Source organism: Pleurodeles waltl, chromosome 12 (genome assembly GCF_031143425.1).
Source record: "Pleurodeles waltl isolate 20211129_DDA chromosome 12, aPleWal1.hap1.20221129, whole genome shotgun sequence".
NCBI lineage: Eukaryota > Metazoa > Chordata > Amphibia > Caudata > Salamandridae > Pleurodeles > Pleurodeles waltl.
This window is the reverse complement of record NC_090451.1, coordinates 495,714,314-495,735,326: the sequence shown is the minus strand read 5'-3', so window position 1 is coordinate 495,735,326 and position 21,013 is coordinate 495,714,314. Positions and strand designations below refer to the sequence as shown.

Below are 21,013 nucleotides of genomic sequence, written 5' to 3'. Positions count from 1 at the left end.
GACCAGGTGGCAAATACAATTTTGCCAGTGCCACTCTACAGCGGCCCTTGTTCCAGATGAATTCCATGATCCTGGGTTCTAATTCCCTAAAGAATTTGGCTGGGATGTACAGAGGTAAATTGGAGAAATAATATAACATGCATGGGAGGACCACCATCTTTAGGAGATTGCTCGCCTATCACCAATAGTTGCAGCATTTGCCAAAAGGCCATCTGAGCTTGGATTGATGTAACCGCATGCTTGGTATTCCCATCATTTAAATCCTCCATAGGGTGGTATATGTGGATACCAAGGTATCGATATGTCCTGGGTTGCCAAGGGATGGGTACATCAATTAACACAAGTTCTGGATCTCGGAGGCCTAGTGTAAAAGAGAATAAGCATGACTTTGTCTAGTTCACGTGCAGTTCAGACAAAGTGGCACGTCGTTGCACTATGTCAGCGACTTTGTCTAGACTGTTGGAGATGTCCCTGAACTACAGAAGGAGATCATCTGCATAAAGGGACACAATATTCGAGCCATCACCCAACAGGATGCTCCAGGGCTCCCCCAGTAGATGGAACTCCACTACCAAGGGCTCAATTGCCAACGAAAATAGCAATGGGGAAAGAAGGCAGCATTGGCGGGTCCTCCTGCCAATCAAAATTGGCTCATATATAATTCAGCCAGTCTTGACTCAGATCTGGGGCCAGATGTACAGCACCTGCACCAGTCGTAAGAAGCGGGAGCCAATGCCATAACAGCGCAACACTGTGAACAGGAAAGGCCATTCCAGCAAATCAAAAGCCTTTTCCAGGTGTCCGCGCACAAACACATAGTGGCCTTCAGTGTCAATATCATGTTCGTTGGCCACAAAAGGGGTGCCCGGCTTGATCCATATGAAAGCCCCCCTAGCATATGAAGAAAAGTGATTTGCATAAAGTTGTCCTCGCCAGGGCCGCTGCAGCCTAGTTGCCTCCGGGAGCGTGAGGTGTGTTTCCTGCAAGAGCGCTATATGAACCGAGTGTCGTTTGAGGTACGAGTAACAGGAGTACCTGCATGCAAGCGTGTGTATACCTCTCACATTCCATGTGAGAATGTTAGTGTGTGTCATAGGCAGTTAGCTGGGGTGCAAAAATGTACATAGTACCACTGCATAGCCACAACTATGCCCCTCAGCCAGCAACCAGGCCACTTGGGGGAAATGGAAGACCAGGCTCCATCCAACCAGAAACAAGCGTGGCAAAAAACAAAAAGATGGCACAAAACCAAAACAGTAAAATACCATTAAAGCAAAGGGACAACCGGTATCTGCCCAAACTATCGAACCCTTCAGTCCGGCGTAACTAGAATAGGGGAAGACAGTACCTACAAAAGGGAGGTTGTTGAGGATGCCCAGTAGCGGAAGCCCCAGGTGTATCGTGTATGCAGGTAGGAACCAGATATTTGGTGTAGCGCACTTCATAACAGCTCAGTGAAATACATACAGAGCCGCAGTATATAATGCATTCAGGGAAAAAGAGCGGCGGGATGGAAAAGAATGGGTGGGGAGGACAAGGGAACAAGAGAAGAGAATGGGAGGGGAAAAAGAAAACAAACATGATACCCCTTTCAGAGTCTTAGCTAATTTCAGGCAGATGACACAACAGTAGAATCCAACAGCGTACAACATCAACAAGAAATAGCTTAGTACCTATGTGAATGGAAAGTCAGTACAATTTTTAACCCAGATTATGTTGTCTGCTGTCTGCGGTGTCATAGCAGGGGGAGATGCAGATTTAGCTTCTGAGAGTTTGGCACTGAGTGAGTCATCTCCACTTCACAGATGAGAAGGAGCTCCTCTGTCTCTGCACAGCGATAGTGTAATCAGGGAACATCATTACCTTAGCATTATCCACTTAGAGGGCCGGGAGTGACCTCACCTCGCGTAAAATAAAGTCTCTGTCCACGTAATGTAGCAAGCGGAACAGGAGGGGTTGTGTGTTTTACCTGGTGGCGAAGGCCTTGCAGGAACATTATGAGCATGTTCAACTGAGAAAAACTATGCAAGTGACTCAGCCAGGACCATCTCATGTATCCATTTCTCTATATAGGAGTCAACATCAGTGCCCTCCACTCCCTCTGGGAAGCCCACCACGTGGATGTTGTTCCTCCTGGTACGTCCTTTTGCAACTTCAGCTCTGCGCTCCAATGCCGTTACCCTGTCAGGAAGCATCTGCACCAAGGTCTCTACCTGGCGGGTTTTATTGGCAAGGTCACTCAAATTGCAATCTAGAGAGTGAGTTCAGTCTGCCGAGTGCGATGATCAGCGTGAAGCAAGGTGAGGTCAGTGGCTACTTTATCAACCTTGTTTTCCACTGATACTCTTGTTTGATTCAGGGATGTGCCAAGTCGCTCCAGTGCCACCAGTACGGCATCTAGCTTATGGCCAGCAGATGTTGAGGCACCAGATCCCGGCACCGGGGGGTGCCACCAATTCCAGAGCATAAACATCCCATATCGCCAGCCGCTAAAGTCTAGTGGCTAAGGCTGATAAAGCTAGGTGTTCTGAGTTTCAGGGCAACGACAGCCAGCCACCAGTGTATCAGGCCTCAACAGTTCATGCTGGTGGAACGGTCAGGCAACGCCGAGAGCCGGGTGGTGGATGGGTGTCAGTAGGATTTGCCACCTGGGGCCTCACACGTGTGTAAGATAATCTTCCTTGGCAGAGATCCAAAAGAACAGGGGCCCGCTTGCATGCGCCATGTGACATTCAAGGAGGAGCAGCAGAACAAGCAGCCCCTACGCCACAGCTTCAGATGTATCAGCCAGAAGATTGCTCTGTGGCCCACCTTTCATAGACCCACATCCACCTATCCCACGCTGCAGCGATCCTGGGACAGTGTTCCACTGAGAAAGCCACCTCAACAGCGGTGCGTGGCACAACTCCCATGCCCGCTGCAACTATTTCTCTGTTCTGTGAGGCAAGGAGTGAGGGCACAATCCAGTGACCAGGAGCCTCTTTTAGGCCTAGTGAATCGCCACGGGGTGCTCCAGTTGAGTGGGGGGAGGAGACACCCTACGTGGATCCAGAGCTCCCAGGCCTTAGCACCACCAGTGCGGTCCCGGTGAGGGAGATGCAGGGCTCCCCGCCTCCGATGGAGGTCATGTGCACAACTACCTGTTAGGGCTGTGAAGGGCCCAGTGTGTAGCAACAGTGCAGAGTTGTCCTTACCATCAGGGCCCAGAGGGGAGCGCCTTGCCCGGTCAAGTGCAATGCCCAGAAGTATGCCTGCTGGCCTGTGACGGGCCATGGAGTGTGTGTCTTCTCAAAGCCTTCCTCCCATGCAGCCGCATCCCATCTCAGCTCCACTCACCGCCACTCACCTCCTGGTAGTCCACCGTCCAGCCCCTTTTACCTAGGGGGCTCCGTCAGCCTTCCAGAAGTAAGGCACGAATGCTGCCATTGTGCTCCCCTCCAACTTGCGGCACAATTCAGCCACCGCTGGCCTCCACACATGCCTGTGGCCTCAGTCCACGTGTGCGCCGGTAGTGCGGGTGCCTCCCCATCTCGATCCTTCGCTTGCGCTACAAGCATCCATAAAGCTTCCAGGTACGACTGCTATATTCAGCTATGCTGTGACGCCTGAATCTGCACCTGGGAACGGATAAAAGCAGGATAATCGGGGCCTCAAGATGGAGCTCTGCTAAAACATGTCCGCCATCTTGCTTTCCTGGCCACGCCCCCAGGCTCCACCCCTAATGGAATGTAGGTGGTGCCCTACGAACACAACTTGGAAAAGCCCCCATTTCCTTTCATGCTTAACCCTTTCTCTGACTCTGAATAATCCCAACAAGAAGTTCACCATAGGTAGGCTGCTTTGAAAATGGCAAACATTCAGTAAAGTTAGATTTGGACACTTGAACATAATTTACCACATTAAAAAAAAAATTCTGACATCGCACACGGAATTGTTTAAGGATTGTTCATCCAGAGTGGTACAAATATTTCAGGTGTATTTACCTTTTCAGCAATTGGCGCTCTCCTTGGGGATTGAAACTCAAGTACCTCAGAGCAATGGCAGCACAACCCTGCACCTCGTCTGAGGTGCTGGATAGGAGCTGACACAGTACTGGAACCACTTCGACGGCCACCAGAGCATCCGGAACTCCTAAAAAGACAGGAACAGCACACGTTATCAGAGTTATGTATCCTTCAGTAGAAACAATTTAGTCACAAAACAAAACTGAATTCAGTGTGGCCTGCTTTATGTACTGAAAACGGCAATGGAAATAGAGACTTGGCACATGTGCCCTTCCAAACAGTGCTTGATTCATGGAGGTATAATTTCACATGAAATGAAAATGTTCATAGTGTGGGTTGTGGCTAGCTTAAAAAAAGACACATGAATAGAGATGCAGATGTGTTGTCACAAATCTGTGAAATAGCATACCAACATTTGGTTGGAAAGGAGGGTTTTGGAGGCATGACAGAATGTAGAAATATAGACAACAGAAATATCACCCTACCATAATATCCAGAAATACTTAGAAGACAATAATATAAGAAGGTAAGTGCAGATAGGTAAGAATAATTTTACTATCGTAGTGAGGTTGCCACTAGGTAGTTATGGTTAGGACCTAGTTTCTACAGAATGTTTTTGTTTTTGTTTTGCTAATAACTTTGGAGCCGTTTGATGAATCTTCAACCCCCCCCCCCCAAAAAAAAATGGTGGTCACTTCATCTGCTGTCTGGAAAGTTTCAGGGTGATCAGTAAAGCGGGGGCCGAGAAAAAGGAGGGGTCCCGAACGCTTTTTCCTCATTAATTTTTCCATAGGGATTTTGAATAGCAATAGAGCACAAACCACTGGACGGAATTACACCAAACTTGGCAGAAAGGTATTTCTTGGTCCAGAAAGAGGCCTTTTTTGTTATTTAGTGTAAATCCGTTCAGGAGTTTTAGAGAAATTAAAGGAAATCCAAATTTGTATATATACGGACGTCAAGGCTCAGCGAACTCTCCCGATCTTGTGCTGAGATCTCATTGGCTCTCAACACTTCAACAAGGAAGTGTTGGCAGCCATGTTGGTACTCAGCTTCAGCCGAGTATCAGAAAAAAGTGTAAAAAAAACAAAAGAGGCCAGGGTAGAGTCACCCTGACCCCTCAGGCCTGGTGCTGGGGTTCCAAAAGGGACCCCCAGAGTTAAAAAAAAAAAAAATTAAATTTCACTGCGATTCGCTGCAGATCCGTGGATCCAACGAAAGTAAAAAAAAAAAAACAAGCTCAGACTGTGGCGCTTGTATAACTGTAGCCCCCGGGTGGGCCAATTCAAGGGGCATTCATATTTTAATGCAGTGGGCTGTCTGGCTGCCCCAGGGCTAATAAAATTATGTGTGCGGAAGGCCATCCACAGCCCCAACCCCGCCACTTCCCCGGGGCTTAAATGCAATTCAATTGTGGGGGGCGCATGGCCCTCCTGCAGCACCAAGGACCGTCATCTCCCCTGACTATTATCAAATTTAATGCGGTTGTCGTCTGGCCACCCCGCAACCCCAGGGACCGCCACCACCCTAGGGCTATTATCAAATTTAGTGCCTCCCCAGGGCTAATCAAATTATGTGTGCGGGAGGCCACCCCCAGCCCCGACCCCACCACCTTCCCAGGGCTTAAATGCAATTCAATTGGGAGGGGGCGCACGGCCCTCCTGCAGCCCCAAGGACTGCCATCTCCCTTGACTATTATTAGATTTAATGTGGTTGCCGCCTGGCCACCCCGCAGCCCCAGGGACGGCCACCACCCTAGGGCTATTATCAAATTTACTGCAAGGGGGCTGCACAGCCCCCCACAACCCCGGGGACTGCCACCTCCCCAGGGCTATAATCAAAATGGATGTGGGGGGCCGTCTGGCCCCCTGTAGCCCCGGGGACCAACACCTCCCCGGGGCTATAAACAAAATGGATGCGGGGCTGCCAGGCACCCCGTAGCCCCGGGGGCCACCCCAAATGAGGCAATATTTAAATAGAGTGTAGTGGGCTGTGCTCCCCCCCCCACAACCTCGGGGACCCCACCTCCTTGGTGCTATAGTAAAAAGAATGATAGGGAGTACGTTTCAGACCCTCGCACCTCCAGGGACCACCACCTCCCCAGGGCTATGCTTATTGGAGGAGGGGCTGAGTGGCCCCCCCTTGTAGAGCCACTTACGGCCCTGGGGACCGCCACCCCCCAGGGTCGACACCTGATGTGTAGTAGGATGCCCCCCCCGGACATAGCTGATTGCTTTTGCATGGTGGGAGCTACGTAAAAGCCAAGTTAGAATTTCTTTTCATTTGTAACAGGATGCCGTTTGTTTTGGGTACAGTTGAAAAATGCACTTGAATACCCCAACAACAAACAATACTGAAGGAAGCACAGGATTATTATCATTTGTATTTGATGAAAAGCAGAATATAATTCTTCAGTTTCTGATTATACCATAGGTTTCGGGTATGAGCTGCACTGCTGTGTTCACGTTTTTCTATTTTATCTTTCCTTGCCACACATTTAGATTGGCTTCACAAGTCTCCTTTGTCTACTACCATCAACCATTTAGGCTTCAGATTGATTTGATCTTGAAAATTTCAAGGACATCGTACCTTATGTTTCACTATTCATTTCACTTTAATTTCATTTTTCCTTGCTTGTAGCCTTTCATACCAGCTTGTGTGATACCACCCTTGGGTTTGGGATGGGAGATTTACTTTGGGTAGCTAATTTTTTTGGTCCCTGCAATCGCTGGGGTAATTATATGTATCAAAAACCAACTAAAAGAGGGGTTTGGAAAAAGGGAGATTTGGATAGAAAAATCCTGGTCCTGTGTATAGAGCTCCCAATACATGTACAAAAATTATATGTATGCATTTCAGAAGAGAAATTCACTCGATATACCTCGATTTTAAGTGAAGGTCTCCTCTGAGGTTTCCCCGGTGATCTAGGTAGGTGACTCCACCCTTTTCTTCACAGTGACTGCATTCTAGAGTGGTTACATTTGGAGCCTTTGCTGAATACAATTTTATATCTGTGATATGTCACCCTGGGTGCGTGGTGCCTACACAAAGAACTGATAGCACTTCTCTGCTTCTAGAAAGGCACTACTTTACAATTCTCCCCAGAAGCCTAAGCTGCTATTTTCCAAGTCCAAATAATTTATATATTTGCCCCTGCACTGACTGACCAGAAATAGAATGGAAAGGATAATTGGACGTGGCCCTGTGGCCGCAACCCTTCTGAGACACAGTGTAATCTTGTAAGTGAGGGTTTCTGCCACACACCAGATGAGAGCTGTATCCATGGCCCATCTTGCCCAGGATCTCCTCTTTGTTGCCTGCCCCTCCTATTGTGTTGCTGTGGTGTGGATGTTTCCCATGATGACTTCAGGGTCCAAATATGGAAATACATATCTTTTTCTGTGACACCATGTTTGGGGTCTGTGGCACTGTTTTGGGAACCATCGCTCTATCAGATGAGGAGCAAAGACAGTGTGCATATGTGACTTTAATGCAAACCAGTACCAGTGTCACTGAAAAACATAGAAATGGAAGTTTTTCAGGAGAAAGGTAAGGCAAAATGCACAATTATAATCACTGATGTGTGCCAACTAAATATTTCAAAGTTCATTTTTATCTCAATCTTTGCGGCATGAAGCATAATTGAACGAAGGCAGAGCAAATACCAAGAAGTAGAGCTTCACGCCATAAGTATTGATCATTACTTGAAAGACAAATTAGTATCCTTCCTAGTCATCACCACCAGCAGCAGTGAAGGAAAGCAAGCTTACTGCCATACTCCTCGAATAGTCATTTTAAGTGCAATCCATCACTGTGAATGGAGCAGGTCTTTGCGCCACTCTATTAAACCTGTAAAGGTTTGTACAATTTGCATAGCCAGTGCATTTATTTTCTTAAGGAAGTATAAAAGCTGTTATAGCCGTTAAACATAGAGTACCAAATGTGCTGACGTCTTCTTGCTAACTCCTTTTCATGGTGCCTCCCCTACCACCATGGATAAAAATATGCCTTTCTGCAAACATGCATTGTTACCTGATTGAATGTGAGCCAACCGTGCCACGCAGTCAGCGGCCAAAGCCAGGGTGATGTTTGAAGTTGAATGCTGCAGGGTATCCACCAGAATTTTGATCCCCAAAGCTGACGTGCTAGCTGACTCGTTGTCTGGAATGATTCTAGCCAGAACAGTAGACTGCAATGAAAACAATGCATTTATTATTAATCATGGATGCATTTTGTTCTTCATGAGACTAAATGCGATATACTTTGAGTATGATAGTCCAACCACCAAACAATCCTACAGAGTAGATAAAGTATGAAAGGACCAGGTCAAGGGAGGAGGTGATGAATACACTGATGAAATCACACAGTGTGAACAGGTCTTTAAGAAACTGGGTTATTGATTGAGGGGGGTGGAAGCCCCACTCAGGCAACAAACACAATCCTTGTTAAAGTGATCCACAAAAGTCTCTGAATTAACCGGTGCTTTGCAATCTGGTAGGTGGGTACAACAGCAGCCAGGCTCAACTTAGAGGCACTGTGTAAAGTATTTCTGGAGAACAGAAAGAGTAATAAAGTGAAAACACAACTGAAGAAAAGTACCTCACCACTTTAAAAAAATGTAATAAATAAAATGAGGCCACAATGACAAAAATCCAATCAGTAGAACAGGAGATATGCAATTTCTAAGTTTTATGTAGGCAACTATAGCGCATGAAAGCACAAAGCTCTACTTGTGGTCATCTGGTCGTGCTAGAATGGGTCGTGCATAGGTGTTTGTTGTGGGAAGCAGAATCTCAATACAAACGTGCCCGTTTGCAGTTGCAAAAAGTGCAAAACTTCAGGATTTCATCTTTCTTTTTAAGAGGAGCTACAACTGGTGCAAACCAAGGGTCCAGAGCCTGGTGAGGCACCTCTTGGGGATTAGGAACTCACCCAAGTGGAGGCCAGAAGTTTACAGACAGGTCCAGGCAGGCCGAGGGCTGAAGGTCAGCTGGGCAGTTCAGGGAGGTCTCTGCAGCTTGTTTTGTCCCTGTAGCTCAGACAGGAGTTCACCCAACATACCCTTGGCAGGACACTGACACTGGTATGTGGGGTTGGGTGGACTTTCTTGACAGCAAACACCTTGCTTGAGCCCAGGAGGAGGAGGGACTCCTATAGAACTAGGCATATTACGGCACCTGTGATCTCCTGCAGTGTGGGATGCTGAATCTGGTTCGAGGGGCTGTGTGGACTCTCTTGTCCAAAACACACCTTGTCTGAGCCCAGGAAAAGGAGGGTCTCCTGCAGCATGATGCACATTAAAGTTCCTGGGATCTCCTGCAGCATAGGACGCTGACTCTGGTGTGTAAGGCTGTGTAGATTCTCCTGCCCACAAGTACCTTGCCTGAGCTCAGGCAGAGGAGAGGCTCATGTAGAACCACGTGCATTGAAGCACATGGGATCTCTTGCAATGCAGGACGCTGACTCTGGTGTTAGGGACTCTGTGGATTCTCTTGTACACAGCACACTTTGCCCGAGCCTGGGAGGAGAAGGGGCTCATGCAGCATGATGCATATTAAGGTGCTTGGGATCTCCTGCAGCGCAGGACGCTAACTCTGGTGTGTGGGGCTTTGTGGACTCTCTTTAGCTCAACACATCTTGTCTGATTCTAGGAGGAGGAAGGGTTCTTGCAGCACAACACACATGAAAGCACCTGGGATCTCCCGCAGCATGGGATGCTAACAATGGTGTGTGGGGCTGTGTGGCTGTCTTGCCACAATACACCTTGCCTGAGCCAGGGAGGAGAAGAGGCTTTTGCAGCATGATGCGCATTAAAGTGTCCGGGGTCTCCAGCAGTATGGGACATGCCCAGGCACATGCCTGGACAATGACCGGGCCAACAGCAGTGTGTGCCGATTTGTGTCTTGTCACAACTGAACAGGGACACCCCCCTTGGTCGTGATTTGAAAAATAATAGAATAGGTAAGCGCAAAACCTTACCTCCTCAAAGTAACCAAAAGGGCATATGTGAAGAGTCTAGCATAAAATAATCTTCTGCAATGAGTGCCATCTCCAACGAGTTCACTATTGTAGAAGAGAAACTGTGGTTATGTGGTAGCGGCCTAAGTGCCCCTAGGCCGGTACCTCTGTGGGTCATACGCCATTTATTGGTGTCAATCCCATTGATCTTGGCACAACTACACCAGTGATTACTAATACTCATACAGTATATGCAATCATTCACCATTCAAAAAGTAAGGGGCCCACTGTATCCCTCAACGTAGGTAAAAAAAAAGATGGACAGCCCCCAGATAGATGTAGTGTTTGATGTGGGTCAACGCAGAGATGAAGTGCTAAACAGAGGCCTAGAGTCTATAATTAGTAAGCGTTTTGAAAATCTGGAAACCTTTGTTGCTTAATATTACACAATATCTAACGAGGGGCTTACTAAAAAGTTCTTCCCGCCACTCCGATTTGGCATTAGAAACATCCCCAGAGGAACCGGCAACACGATCAAAGTATACATTAGTCCATCCTTTACTGCCTGGTTCCACGCATTTTTTGCAATGATGATTTTGGAGGGCCTTCACAGTCTAACTTAAGTGAAGACATACGGGGTAAGAACTTGGCCTATGTCAATACTGTTGATTCATGGGGCGTTGCTTGATGTCTAAGAAGGATAGCGGCATTCAAGGGATTCTCCTTGGGACAGCATGGGGAGTACGCGACAATGTGTGAATATTTCTTTATGACAGCTGACATTTTTATGGCGCATTCCTCGGAGAAACCTTGGACACCATTAAACTCCGGTTGCCAGCTTCGGGGAATGGCAGGAAACGTTTCCTGATGGACACGCAGCTCTCTGCACAGTAACGCAAGAGTGCAGAACTGTCCAGCCAGGGCCGGCAGTGAAGGGTGTAAGCTCTTCTAGGGTCAGATGGCCAGATAGGTGTGGAGAGGGGTCGGACGGCCAACTGAGTTACGTGTGGGAGCCTCCAGCATGGGATGTGTGCCTTGGTGGAATGGAACAGTAAGGAGGTTGAAGTCCATAGGCATAACATTCCATGCTAGCGATATGGGGCACTTGCAAATCCGTTGGGCTTCCTCCAAGGGGAGGGCAGCTCCTTCACCACTCCACACCACCGCATCGCCCCGCACCAAGCCTCTATTGGTGGAGCCCCAGGGTCTTCCCAATGCAGGGTGAGCATCTATTTAACAAAGATCATGGCCAGGCTGGCCAAGCGAGTATGGACAACCTGTTGTTTCTGTCGTTTAAAAACACAAAGACAACAGGTCTCCCAGGAGTTAATGTCAGTAAGTTCCGTGACTTTGTAGAAAGGAGTGAATGCTTTGCCAAAAGGAGGCTGCAAGGGCAGGGCATGCCCATAGCATGTGGCAACAATCGGCACTGCTGGAATGGCATTGAGGGCAAGTCAGGTTTGTTGTGAGGAAACACTTGTTTAGTCATAATTCAGTTAGGTATGCATGTGGTGGATGTGGAATTGTATGTTTTTGAAGCGTACGTTTCTGAAAACAGTGTGTGGAAATTCCAGTGCTCTGGCCCATTCCCTATCATGCAGCACCCTCCCTAACTCATCTTCCCACACGGCTCAGAGAGGTCAGAGTGATATACCAGTGTGACTGCAGAGGCCCTTATAAAGCCATGCGATTAGATGATCTCTGTTTCCCATAATTAAGGTGTGGAACACAGCATGAGTGGGTGACTAAGTACACATTTAAACATGATTTTTTAGCATCCAACTTTACATGGAGTCCTAAGCATATTAAATACCTTGGCCTATGGTTTACTCAATCTATTAAAACTTCTGTATCGTTGAACACAGAGAAATGTATTAATAAGTTAACTGGTAGATAACACCCCTTTTACCTCTCTTGGTGGGGCCGACTTGACACTATTAAAATAATACTTGTTCACATTATTTTATACACTATTTCTAATATACCAATATCTATACCACTTAAATCTTTCAAGAAGATTGGCTCCACACTCTCCTAATTTCTTTGAAATAATGAAAAAACCTCATTTGATGATTACCAAAATGTGATGGTGGTGTAAACTTCCGTGATTTAATCAAGTACCACAAGGCTTTTTTCTGCGATAATCTTCTTATAGGGTTTCAGACTCTTCAACCAACTCTCCATTATGGGTTGACACTGAAAAGGATTTTCTTTCCTCTTTTTCTTTTAAAAAATATTTGTCTTTCACTCGTAAACCACAAACCCTCTCTACTCCAATTTTTAAACATCCAGGTAAATTGTTAAAACTGATATTACCCTATACTCCTATGGGTCCTCACTTTTTTTAATTCTACTATTTGGCAAATCAGGTTCATACTAATGAACAATAATCCTATTTATTGGAAATCCTGGATGAAAAAAGGCCTCATTTTGCGTAATCAGCTCTTTGAGCACAACACTCCTCGATAGTTCGCACAAGGTTGTACTATCTTCGGCCTCCCCACCCTTGTTTCAACATAAATTTAAACTTTTACAAAGTGCTCTTTCCACGGCCTTTGCTCACTTTCAATCATGTCCTCTCTTGTCTTATCCTCTACAAATCGCTTGCACGTCCTTTTGACCACAAATCCCAAAGATTCTACTAATCATTTCTATTTACAATCTTACACCACAGATAGAGATAAAACAAGTACAGAGATATCTTGGGAACATGATTTGGGTAGGAAGTGGTCTGTATCCTTTTGGGAAAATCTGGGCCAAAATTAGGAAGTCCTCCCGAGTAGCAAACATCACACAAACCTTTCTTTATATATAACAGGCTACACCTACCTCCTGTGGGTTTGCACAAGCTTTATCCAGATCTTCCTAACACGTGTTGGACATGTTCACCAGAATGTGCTGATTTAAAACATTAACTTTTTACATGTCCCACTGTTCATGATTTCTGAACACAGGTTTGAACTCAGGTTAATTCAATGGCTCACTCTACAAAACCTTTTTCAAGTACTAACATCTTCTTAGAACGTTTATCTGATGATTGGGACACACCTTTATTCGATGTACGTTAATTGTATTTGGTACCAGCAGCTGAATTTCAGCAGATCACAAACAATTTGAGAGATCTATCCAAACTCTCTTTCGAAGCATGGTGGTATGCAGCTTGTCAAAATCATAGACTAGATTTGGCCTACATGCACCCGGTATCACTTGTTTTCAGACGTTCAATCTTACGGTCTCCTGTTACACATTATTTGAATGCACATGCAAAGGGAACCTTTGCATGCACTCCAGCTCAACAAGAAGTTCTTCAACCTCCTTGACTTCCACTTTACTGTTACTAATTTTTTTTTATTTTGCTTTGCATTCTTTGTATACAATGTATTCAGTTTATCTATGTAACCACCTGACTGTTCACTTTCTAAACCATATATACCTTTCCCTCTCCCTCCTCAAATAATGTATTTTTTTAAATAGTTTCACTTGTATGCTACCTCTAGACTGTAATGCATTATCTATGTGTGTTTTAACTTATCTTTAATAAACTTGGAATTTAAAAAAGAAATACTGTTGATTCATGTAATAATGTTTTTTTAGATTTGCCCTCTATTGAAAAGAGAAAAGACACATGGGCAGGTTCCTGTGGATTGGGCAAAGGTATAACCTTGCAAATAGACAAACTGGATATACTTTCCCATAGGTGAACTCCACCATCAGCGGCGGTTCATCTGTTATGGTGGAGGAGCGTCAACCCACTGCTGATAGCCTGCTGAGGCAAATGTGAGAAATAAAATAATAATAAAGCAATTTTATTATCATTTATTTTTCACTGTGTCAGCCGAGTATTAGGGGCGGGCAGGCCATTCTCAGCTTCAGGGAAGAGGAGTGGTGGTCACTGTAAGTGAGCATGTTGGTTTGGCTCGCTGTCTTAAGACAGCCAAATCGACATGCGCACTTAGCATTTCTCCAACCCAGGCTGTGGTGCACAACCGGGTGGAGAAAAGACACAGGCTCCCAGGCTCTGTCTGAATGCCAAACCAAGCAGCTCAGACCAATACCAGCGCTTTTCTCATGTTGGGTAATGGTATTCCGAGCATGAGAGCAGCTGTTGGATTGGCACCTGAGAGTCTGTGCAGTGTGCACCAGCCCATGGACTGCTGAGAGTTGGCTATCAGGACAATAGCAGAGGAGCAGGGCAGCAGCCGGTAAGTACTATTTTATATTTGTTTTCATTATTTCATCCATGGTTTTCTTTTGGTATTTTCCCCGGCCCTACCTCTCCACTTGGCATTTTGAGCAGCTGCCACTGTCCACCATGGTGGTGGAGCTCTCCACCTCCATATGAAATGTTGCTAGTAGTAAGTAACTTTACACTTGTTAATTTACTCTTAATTGACTCCACCTCCTGCTTTCAGGCGGTGCAGATATGTAAGTCTAGCGGCAGCTTCTCTGCTAAGGCAGAGGAGCGTTGCCCCACCATGAGCAGTAAAAGCTGCAAACCTTTTGCAATGAAAAAATAATAAGCTATGTCTATTATCCTTTTGTTGTGAGAGGGGTGGGCCATGTGGGATAACGGGGATGAGATGAGTGCACTGCACATTCCCCTCAGTGGGCATGTGTATGGCTGGCCGTCTCGGGCCGGCCAAACACACATGCGCTTTGTGCTCTCTCCAGCCCGGCACTGAGTTGCTGGGCTGAGGAGAGCAGGTACAGGCTCCCAATCTGCCTGGGAACGCCCTGGCTGGATGCTCCCAGCCAATCCTAACATTTCTCCGAGCAACGTCAGGATTGGCCGTAGGACAGGCTGGGAGCCTGTGCCTGCTGAGGAGATGGGGGAGTGGTGGCGCAACACGGCATGGAGATAAGTTTTTATTTGTTTATTTTATTTTCTGATTGTAATGTTTTTGTTCCCTACCCCTCCACCCCCTCACCCCTGTGTGCTGCCCTGCCCCTTCAAAGCTTTCTGAGCCGCGACTGTGTAAGTCTACACTTAGGAATAAATCAACACTTCTTGGAAATGGTGAACAGCACAACATTGCTGATTTACATCTAAGTTCAAGTGTAAATTTACATGTCAGCAAATCTATATGTGTAAATGTACTTTTGTGAATAGGGTGGTTTACTATACATTATAAAAGGCGGCCAGCACAGCGCACAATTGTGTTGCCCTGTGCAAGCACCTGCAAAACATTAGTAAATATACCCCGGTGTCATCTTCCCAATTGTAAACTCATTCCCTTAAACATCTATCCAGTGCTCATGCACAGTATAACGATTACATAGCATGTTTTTTTTATTTGTGAAAAAGGCACTCGCCTGCTTCAATCCTTTCAGTATATTGTATGCATGAAAACACTTATAGTGCTCGTCCACTCTTACAAAGACTGAGGCAAAGACAAGGAGACGGGTTTGCTTGGTCTCCCATGCGACGACAATGTAAAATGTTTTGAGCAGCATGCAACACTCTACAAAAAGCAATACATAAGTAGGAAAAATAAACACATTACATTCCTGCAAGCTCGCTGAGGTCAGCTTCACACATGTCACAGGGAACCCAAACCAGAAGGTTTGACGAATGTCCATTTAGGGCAGCCTCGCTTCGGAAGACGTTTCCCCATATTTTAAAGCAACAGAGACACCTTTCTTCTTTCCCAGGTTGCTAAAAGTCCCTCATATCGAAGCCGTGATTATTCGTGCTCTGAGTCGACATTTGTTCTCTGCTGCACTCGATAAAGTCCTACACACCAGTGTTCTGAGTTTAACGGTGCGATCAATATCACCTTTCTGAAGTTTTCCCCATTAATGAGGAACAACACGGATTTTAGAGAGCATTGCATCAAAATCTACATGTACCGGTAATTACCAGGCCTTTTCTGTTGTTTAATTCCGGCAAGTGTGCCCTGCAGAAATGTAATATAGGATGGAGACTCTATCACACCCAGTAACACTCTGTGTAGTAAAGTCTGCACACCTCATAGGATCTGCACCCTGCACAGACAAACAGGGGTTTGCACAGCGGTCTAAACTTTCTGTAATCAGGACCCTAAGCCCCATCTACTTTATCTTATTAGACAGCCATTCACAGCTCCATTGACTTACCGAGCTGTGTTGTGGCCAAGAATGCCCACGATTGTCAGATTCCACTGCAACAGTTTTAACAGAGGCGAACGTCATAAACACAGTTTGTGCTAAATGGCTGCATCCAGCACACCCAATCATCATGCTGCTTGAACTCTGCTCTCTTTCTAGAGAACTGTATTTTACTTGTTTAGGAACCTGGAGCATTCCCTGCCTTCTTGCCACTGCAGAGTAGCATAGTTACCTGGAAAGCAGCTTGCACTCTGTGAATTTCTTGCTCTGACTGGAGAAATGTTTGAAAATGGTGCCACCTGACCCCTCCGGCATCCACAATCCGGCGCTGCTGGCAGAAGCTGTTGAAGGCGAAGGTTGCTAGCGCGGCACCCGCCAGAAGACGAACCTCTTCACTGGATGAGTGCAGGAGGCGGAGGAGCTGCATGTGACTGAAGCCAGCGCTGTTGTATAGAAGCTCCATATTTGCAGCGTTGCCTGGGCACAATGGACAAACAACAGCAATGTTTATCATAGAACTCACAGCCACACTCTGGAAAACCCTAAACATTTATATACGTAAAAGTACATTCTCCACACGCCACTGGGAAATGTTCTCTGCGTTTTGCTGATGTCTTGCGTGTAATATAAACTGGTGGTTCTGCTGTTTGGAGGCAATGCATAAATTTGGTAGTCTCTGTAGAGATCCTTGTGGGCAAATAATTGTAATCCTGGCCCAACTGGGTCCTAATTGGTGGATTTTCATTGTCAGTCTCACCAAGAGCCAATGCCTTAATAAAGAACCGATAATTTAATTTGTTCCTGGTCTCTGCATATCAAGAGCTTACAGCACATCGGTGCAGCAGCTAAGGGGACCTAAGTCTGCAAGTGTCCTCTCCGAGTGCAGAGTTGCAAGACTGGGTGCACATAGGCATAATGTGTTTGTAGAGAGTGGAAAAGGTGCACTACCTAAATGAAGTGTACAGGCAAACGTTTGTAGTTTGTGTTGTAGGTTTGCACTAGAGCTTCTGTTCCATCATAAGCTTTTGCTGAACAAAAAAGTGGATCAGCAGATACTATGTTCAAATAGTGTGAATCACACTGTACTTACTGGTGTCATAGAAACCTGGGATATGATAATGTTGTTATCAGTACATTCCATGTTGAATTCATGCAGCACAAGTTGAAAGGTGCTTCCACTGATAACCCCAAAAAAGAACTCTAAAATTTCTGTATAAAAAGTATGATTACTAATGACATTCCACGCAGTTTTACTCTAAGAGCGCACACTCAATCCAACTTTGGTAGACATCTATGAGGACCTAAAATCCCATCTATTCAAACTCCATCTAAATAACGAAGGAGGTGATACCCCGCGGTGCCAGCTAGGGAGCCACGGTGGCGGTGAAGGCCCCACCAACTGAGTGGAAGCCAGACTGCCACATTTAAAAATTCTGGATATTCTGGTAGGCACATTTCCCCAAATGTGTGTCAGCCAAGATGGTGGGTGCCCTTTTCAGTGACAATGTCAATTCGCCAGGTCCTCTATATCATGGTGACATGATGATCAGGGTTTGCTCTGGTGTCTCCCCCTACAGATTAGTTGCTTCTTGGCGTACTTTCCATTAGATTCTTCTGAGCCTTGCATGGCCATTCCTGGCAGGAGAAATCAGTGTTGGAATGCACCTTCTAAATCTGGCAGCCCTCACATTGAAGAGCCCGTAGGTCTTTGGCTAACAGACCAATGACGACGGGTTTTCAACAGCAGAGCCAGCTGAGGCTCTGACAGCAACATCGTTCTCCAGCCTCTTAAGGAGTCAGGATATAGGTGCTGGAAGTAGGGGTGCTGGGGCTGCTACTGCACTCCAACGTGACCATCTCGGAGTTTCAAATGTGAATGACCAGTACAGAAGGCTGTAAAGTTTGTTTTTATTCTGTCACTTTTGCTGTGCGTTCATAAACAGAGGTCAACTGTCTGGCTATGCTTTATAACAAATTACTACTTAATCTTTTAACAGGGAGATTGGTGTTTACATTTCTATCTGAAAAGCAGAGGAATTTGTAAAGTGAACTTTACCACAATCTTGCAAGTGTGAAAGGCTGTAGGATGCTATTTTTAGTAACACAACAAAAAAAGAAATCCCTATAAATGAATTATACAGATATTTCAAAACGTGTCAGCAATGTCAGAAAGTACAAATGAAGCACTTTTTTGTAATTCTGGTATGATGTAAACAAAGTTGTGAATAAAATCAGAAGTTTTCGAGACACCTTAATTGATGATGAATTCCCAAATGACAAATATTCGCTAAACCCCCACTTCCACGTTATCCTTCGTATGCTATATAGTTTTGTCAGTAAAAATGTATGTTTTTGCAAATTCGGTGGTCATTTCAATAGAAAATGTGCTGTCTGTAAATGACAGTGCGTTACCACCACACACTTTAGTAATGCAGTTGTGACAGTGTGTTGCAAACTGCAATGCCAGGTACTTACAGCACACTTACCACTCTCATGCTCTAAGGCGGTAGGACATTTGCTACACTCGCTCTTTGCCTGGTACTTGGATTTTTCAAACTCCTTACGGATTGCAAGATTTAACATTGATTGTCAGCACCCCCGTTCTGAAAACTGCCTGAAAACGGATCCAGCCCCGCTGAGGCAGGGGGCGAATCGAGTTCTCCTTTAACGCTTCAGTGAATTCTGGTCCACGTGAGACTAACACACATACTTTTTCATGTCCATATAAATCCATTTTGAATTATTTACAAGTGGGTATATTTTATCTTTCCCGTTCTGACATAAAATCTATGAATTGAGAATCCTATTTGATATTAGTCACAGGGACGTGCCAGGGCCTGCTTTACAACCAAATAAACCCAGGCGGCTCTTACTCGTTGCTCCTCAGAGCTAAGGGCCGGCCCGGCGCGAGCGTCATGCTTCGATACTAGACTACAGTCAAAAGCGTAGAGTGATTCATTGCACGAGGTAACTGAATTTTCTAATTTCACAAACATGTTTGCCTTGGTGAAGTCAGCCCTGCCTAAGAACCCACGCATTGTTAGACACACTAAATGGAAAGCACTGAAGATGGACCGTGTGAAGACAGAGGAATGGCTTCAAAGCCACGAGTTACTCATTGGAACAGAAGAGTTGTGAGGCGAGACCTTCAGCCTGAATGTGTCACTCACTAGACCCAGTGCTTGTTAACCAAAAAACAAGCATTGGCAAAGCTGATAGCCTCGCTTTTGTGACTTCTTAGCTTTGCTAAAGGTTATTAGCCACGCTGCTCAGTATACCCGATGCTATGGGGCATGGTTAAAGTAAAAAAAAAAAAAAAAAAAAACTTTAATGCAACTGCGCGCACTACAAAATGACGCAGTTGCGTTTTTTAGACACTGTTTGGAACCTGATGGGTAATTACAATCAAAACGTGCAATAATGTTATTTAAAAATGTTAATGGAGACGAGGTGGAATCATTGGGGGCGAAGCTGTGGGAGGCCAGAAGCAACATATGGGAGGGTAGTTGTCATGAAAGCAACACAGGTAGGACAGGGGGTGCACAGGTGCGCTGAAGTAACAAGGAAAGATTGGGTGCATAGAAGGAACAGGGGAAGGTCCGAAGATGCAAAAGCAACACGGACAATTCCAGGGGAACAAGGAAAGCAACAAGTGACAGGACAAGCACGTGTGAACAGGCAGCAAGCACGGTGGGGGCAGGAGTGCATTGGGGAAACAGCTGAAAAACAAATGCACTCTCTGTGAGTGCTTGCACAAAAAGGAAAAAGTAATTCCCTGTCTTCGAACATAGGCACCGGACAAAGAAACACATATGGAAAAGAGACAACGCAGTGTGAGAGGGACCCACACAAGAAAGCCCACCGATGATAAGCACTGGCGGGCTCCAAACCTCTATGTTCATTGTATGCCGCAATATCAGTGCTTAATTTGTGCTTGTTTCCGGTGCTGAGCACCGGCACTTATTTTTGAGGGCCGGGGCTTATTCTTATGCCTCAAGCATCTGCTGGGAGCAAAAGACACATATGGGAAAGACGGAAGAAGGAAAAACGAAAAAGCGTCATAAAGGGAGAAAGTAGGAAGTTGCAGGATGAGCTGAAGGGGCCCGAGATGGCTTCAGGATTACGCTGCCTCAGTATTCAGTGCTGGCAGATTTAATTACAGCAGCCTCGTGTTTAAGAGAAGGGCTTTGAGCACCGGCACCTCTTTATTTACAAATTAAGCACTGCACAATATGTCTTGTAGCAGACAGCCCATGCCGAAGTAGTGAAGGGCCCATGGCTTTTCTTAGGGGCCTGCCTCTGTTTCTGAGAATAATGTGCTTTATTCCACATCATTCTTTTCTTCCTGCCCCCTACATTTCTTCTCTCCCTTATAGGTCCCAAAGGTGATTTTTCAAACCTACTTTCTCCCTTTCTCACTGTTTTCCAGCCTTTCTCTTCCTCCTTTCTTCTTCTTTTTCTACCTTTCTCATTGTTACTTCAAGGTCAACATCTGATGAGTAAGAATACTTTCAGTCCACATACATGAGTGCTGGTGCTCACCACTTATAACCACCTGCACAAATTAAGCTCTCCATGGAGGTGACTCTCCACAAGCTCACCGCTTCAGCCAACAGTACCAAACATGCTCGGATAAGTAGTAATACTGTTCTTATTATAACTATATGAGGGCCTAATTTTAGGTGGTTCTTCTGTACGGTTGCACAGTTGTTGGCAATCAGATCTCAATTTTTTCATTGAACAGACACATTCTTTTTCCTGTCACATTACGCAGTTAAATATCTTTGTTTTCTATGTCTGAGAGTGCTAAAAAAATCTTTTTTACCATTTGGCAGTTATTTCGGCCCTATAAAAACCCTAAATGCCTGCACTGAAATGTCTCTCACCCTACCCTAAGAGCCCAGACCAATCATGTACATTCTTAGCTAAAAACCTGACGGTTCAATGCCAAGGTCTAGGCTGCA

General features: G+C 45.6%; 1 protein-coding gene across 1 annotated transcript in view; it reads right to left on the bottom strand.

The window, feature by feature from the left end:
- Positions 1-677: 677 nt before the first annotated feature.
- The window catches only part of LOC138267139 (ankyrin and armadillo repeat-containing protein-like), an 80,423-nt gene continuing 60,087 nt past the window's right edge, over positions 678-21,013 (bottom strand). Inside the window, exons 6-9 of the mRNA XM_069215991.1 lie at positions 16,282-16,526; positions 8,037-8,193; positions 3,984-4,131; positions 678-891 (exon numbers count right to left, since the gene is read on the bottom strand). Of these exons, the coding sequence (XP_069072092.1) occupies positions 678-891; positions 3,984-4,131; positions 8,037-8,193; positions 16,282-16,526 (764 nt within the window). The remainder of the gene's footprint in view (positions 892-3,983; positions 4,132-8,036; positions 8,194-16,281; positions 16,527-21,013) is intronic.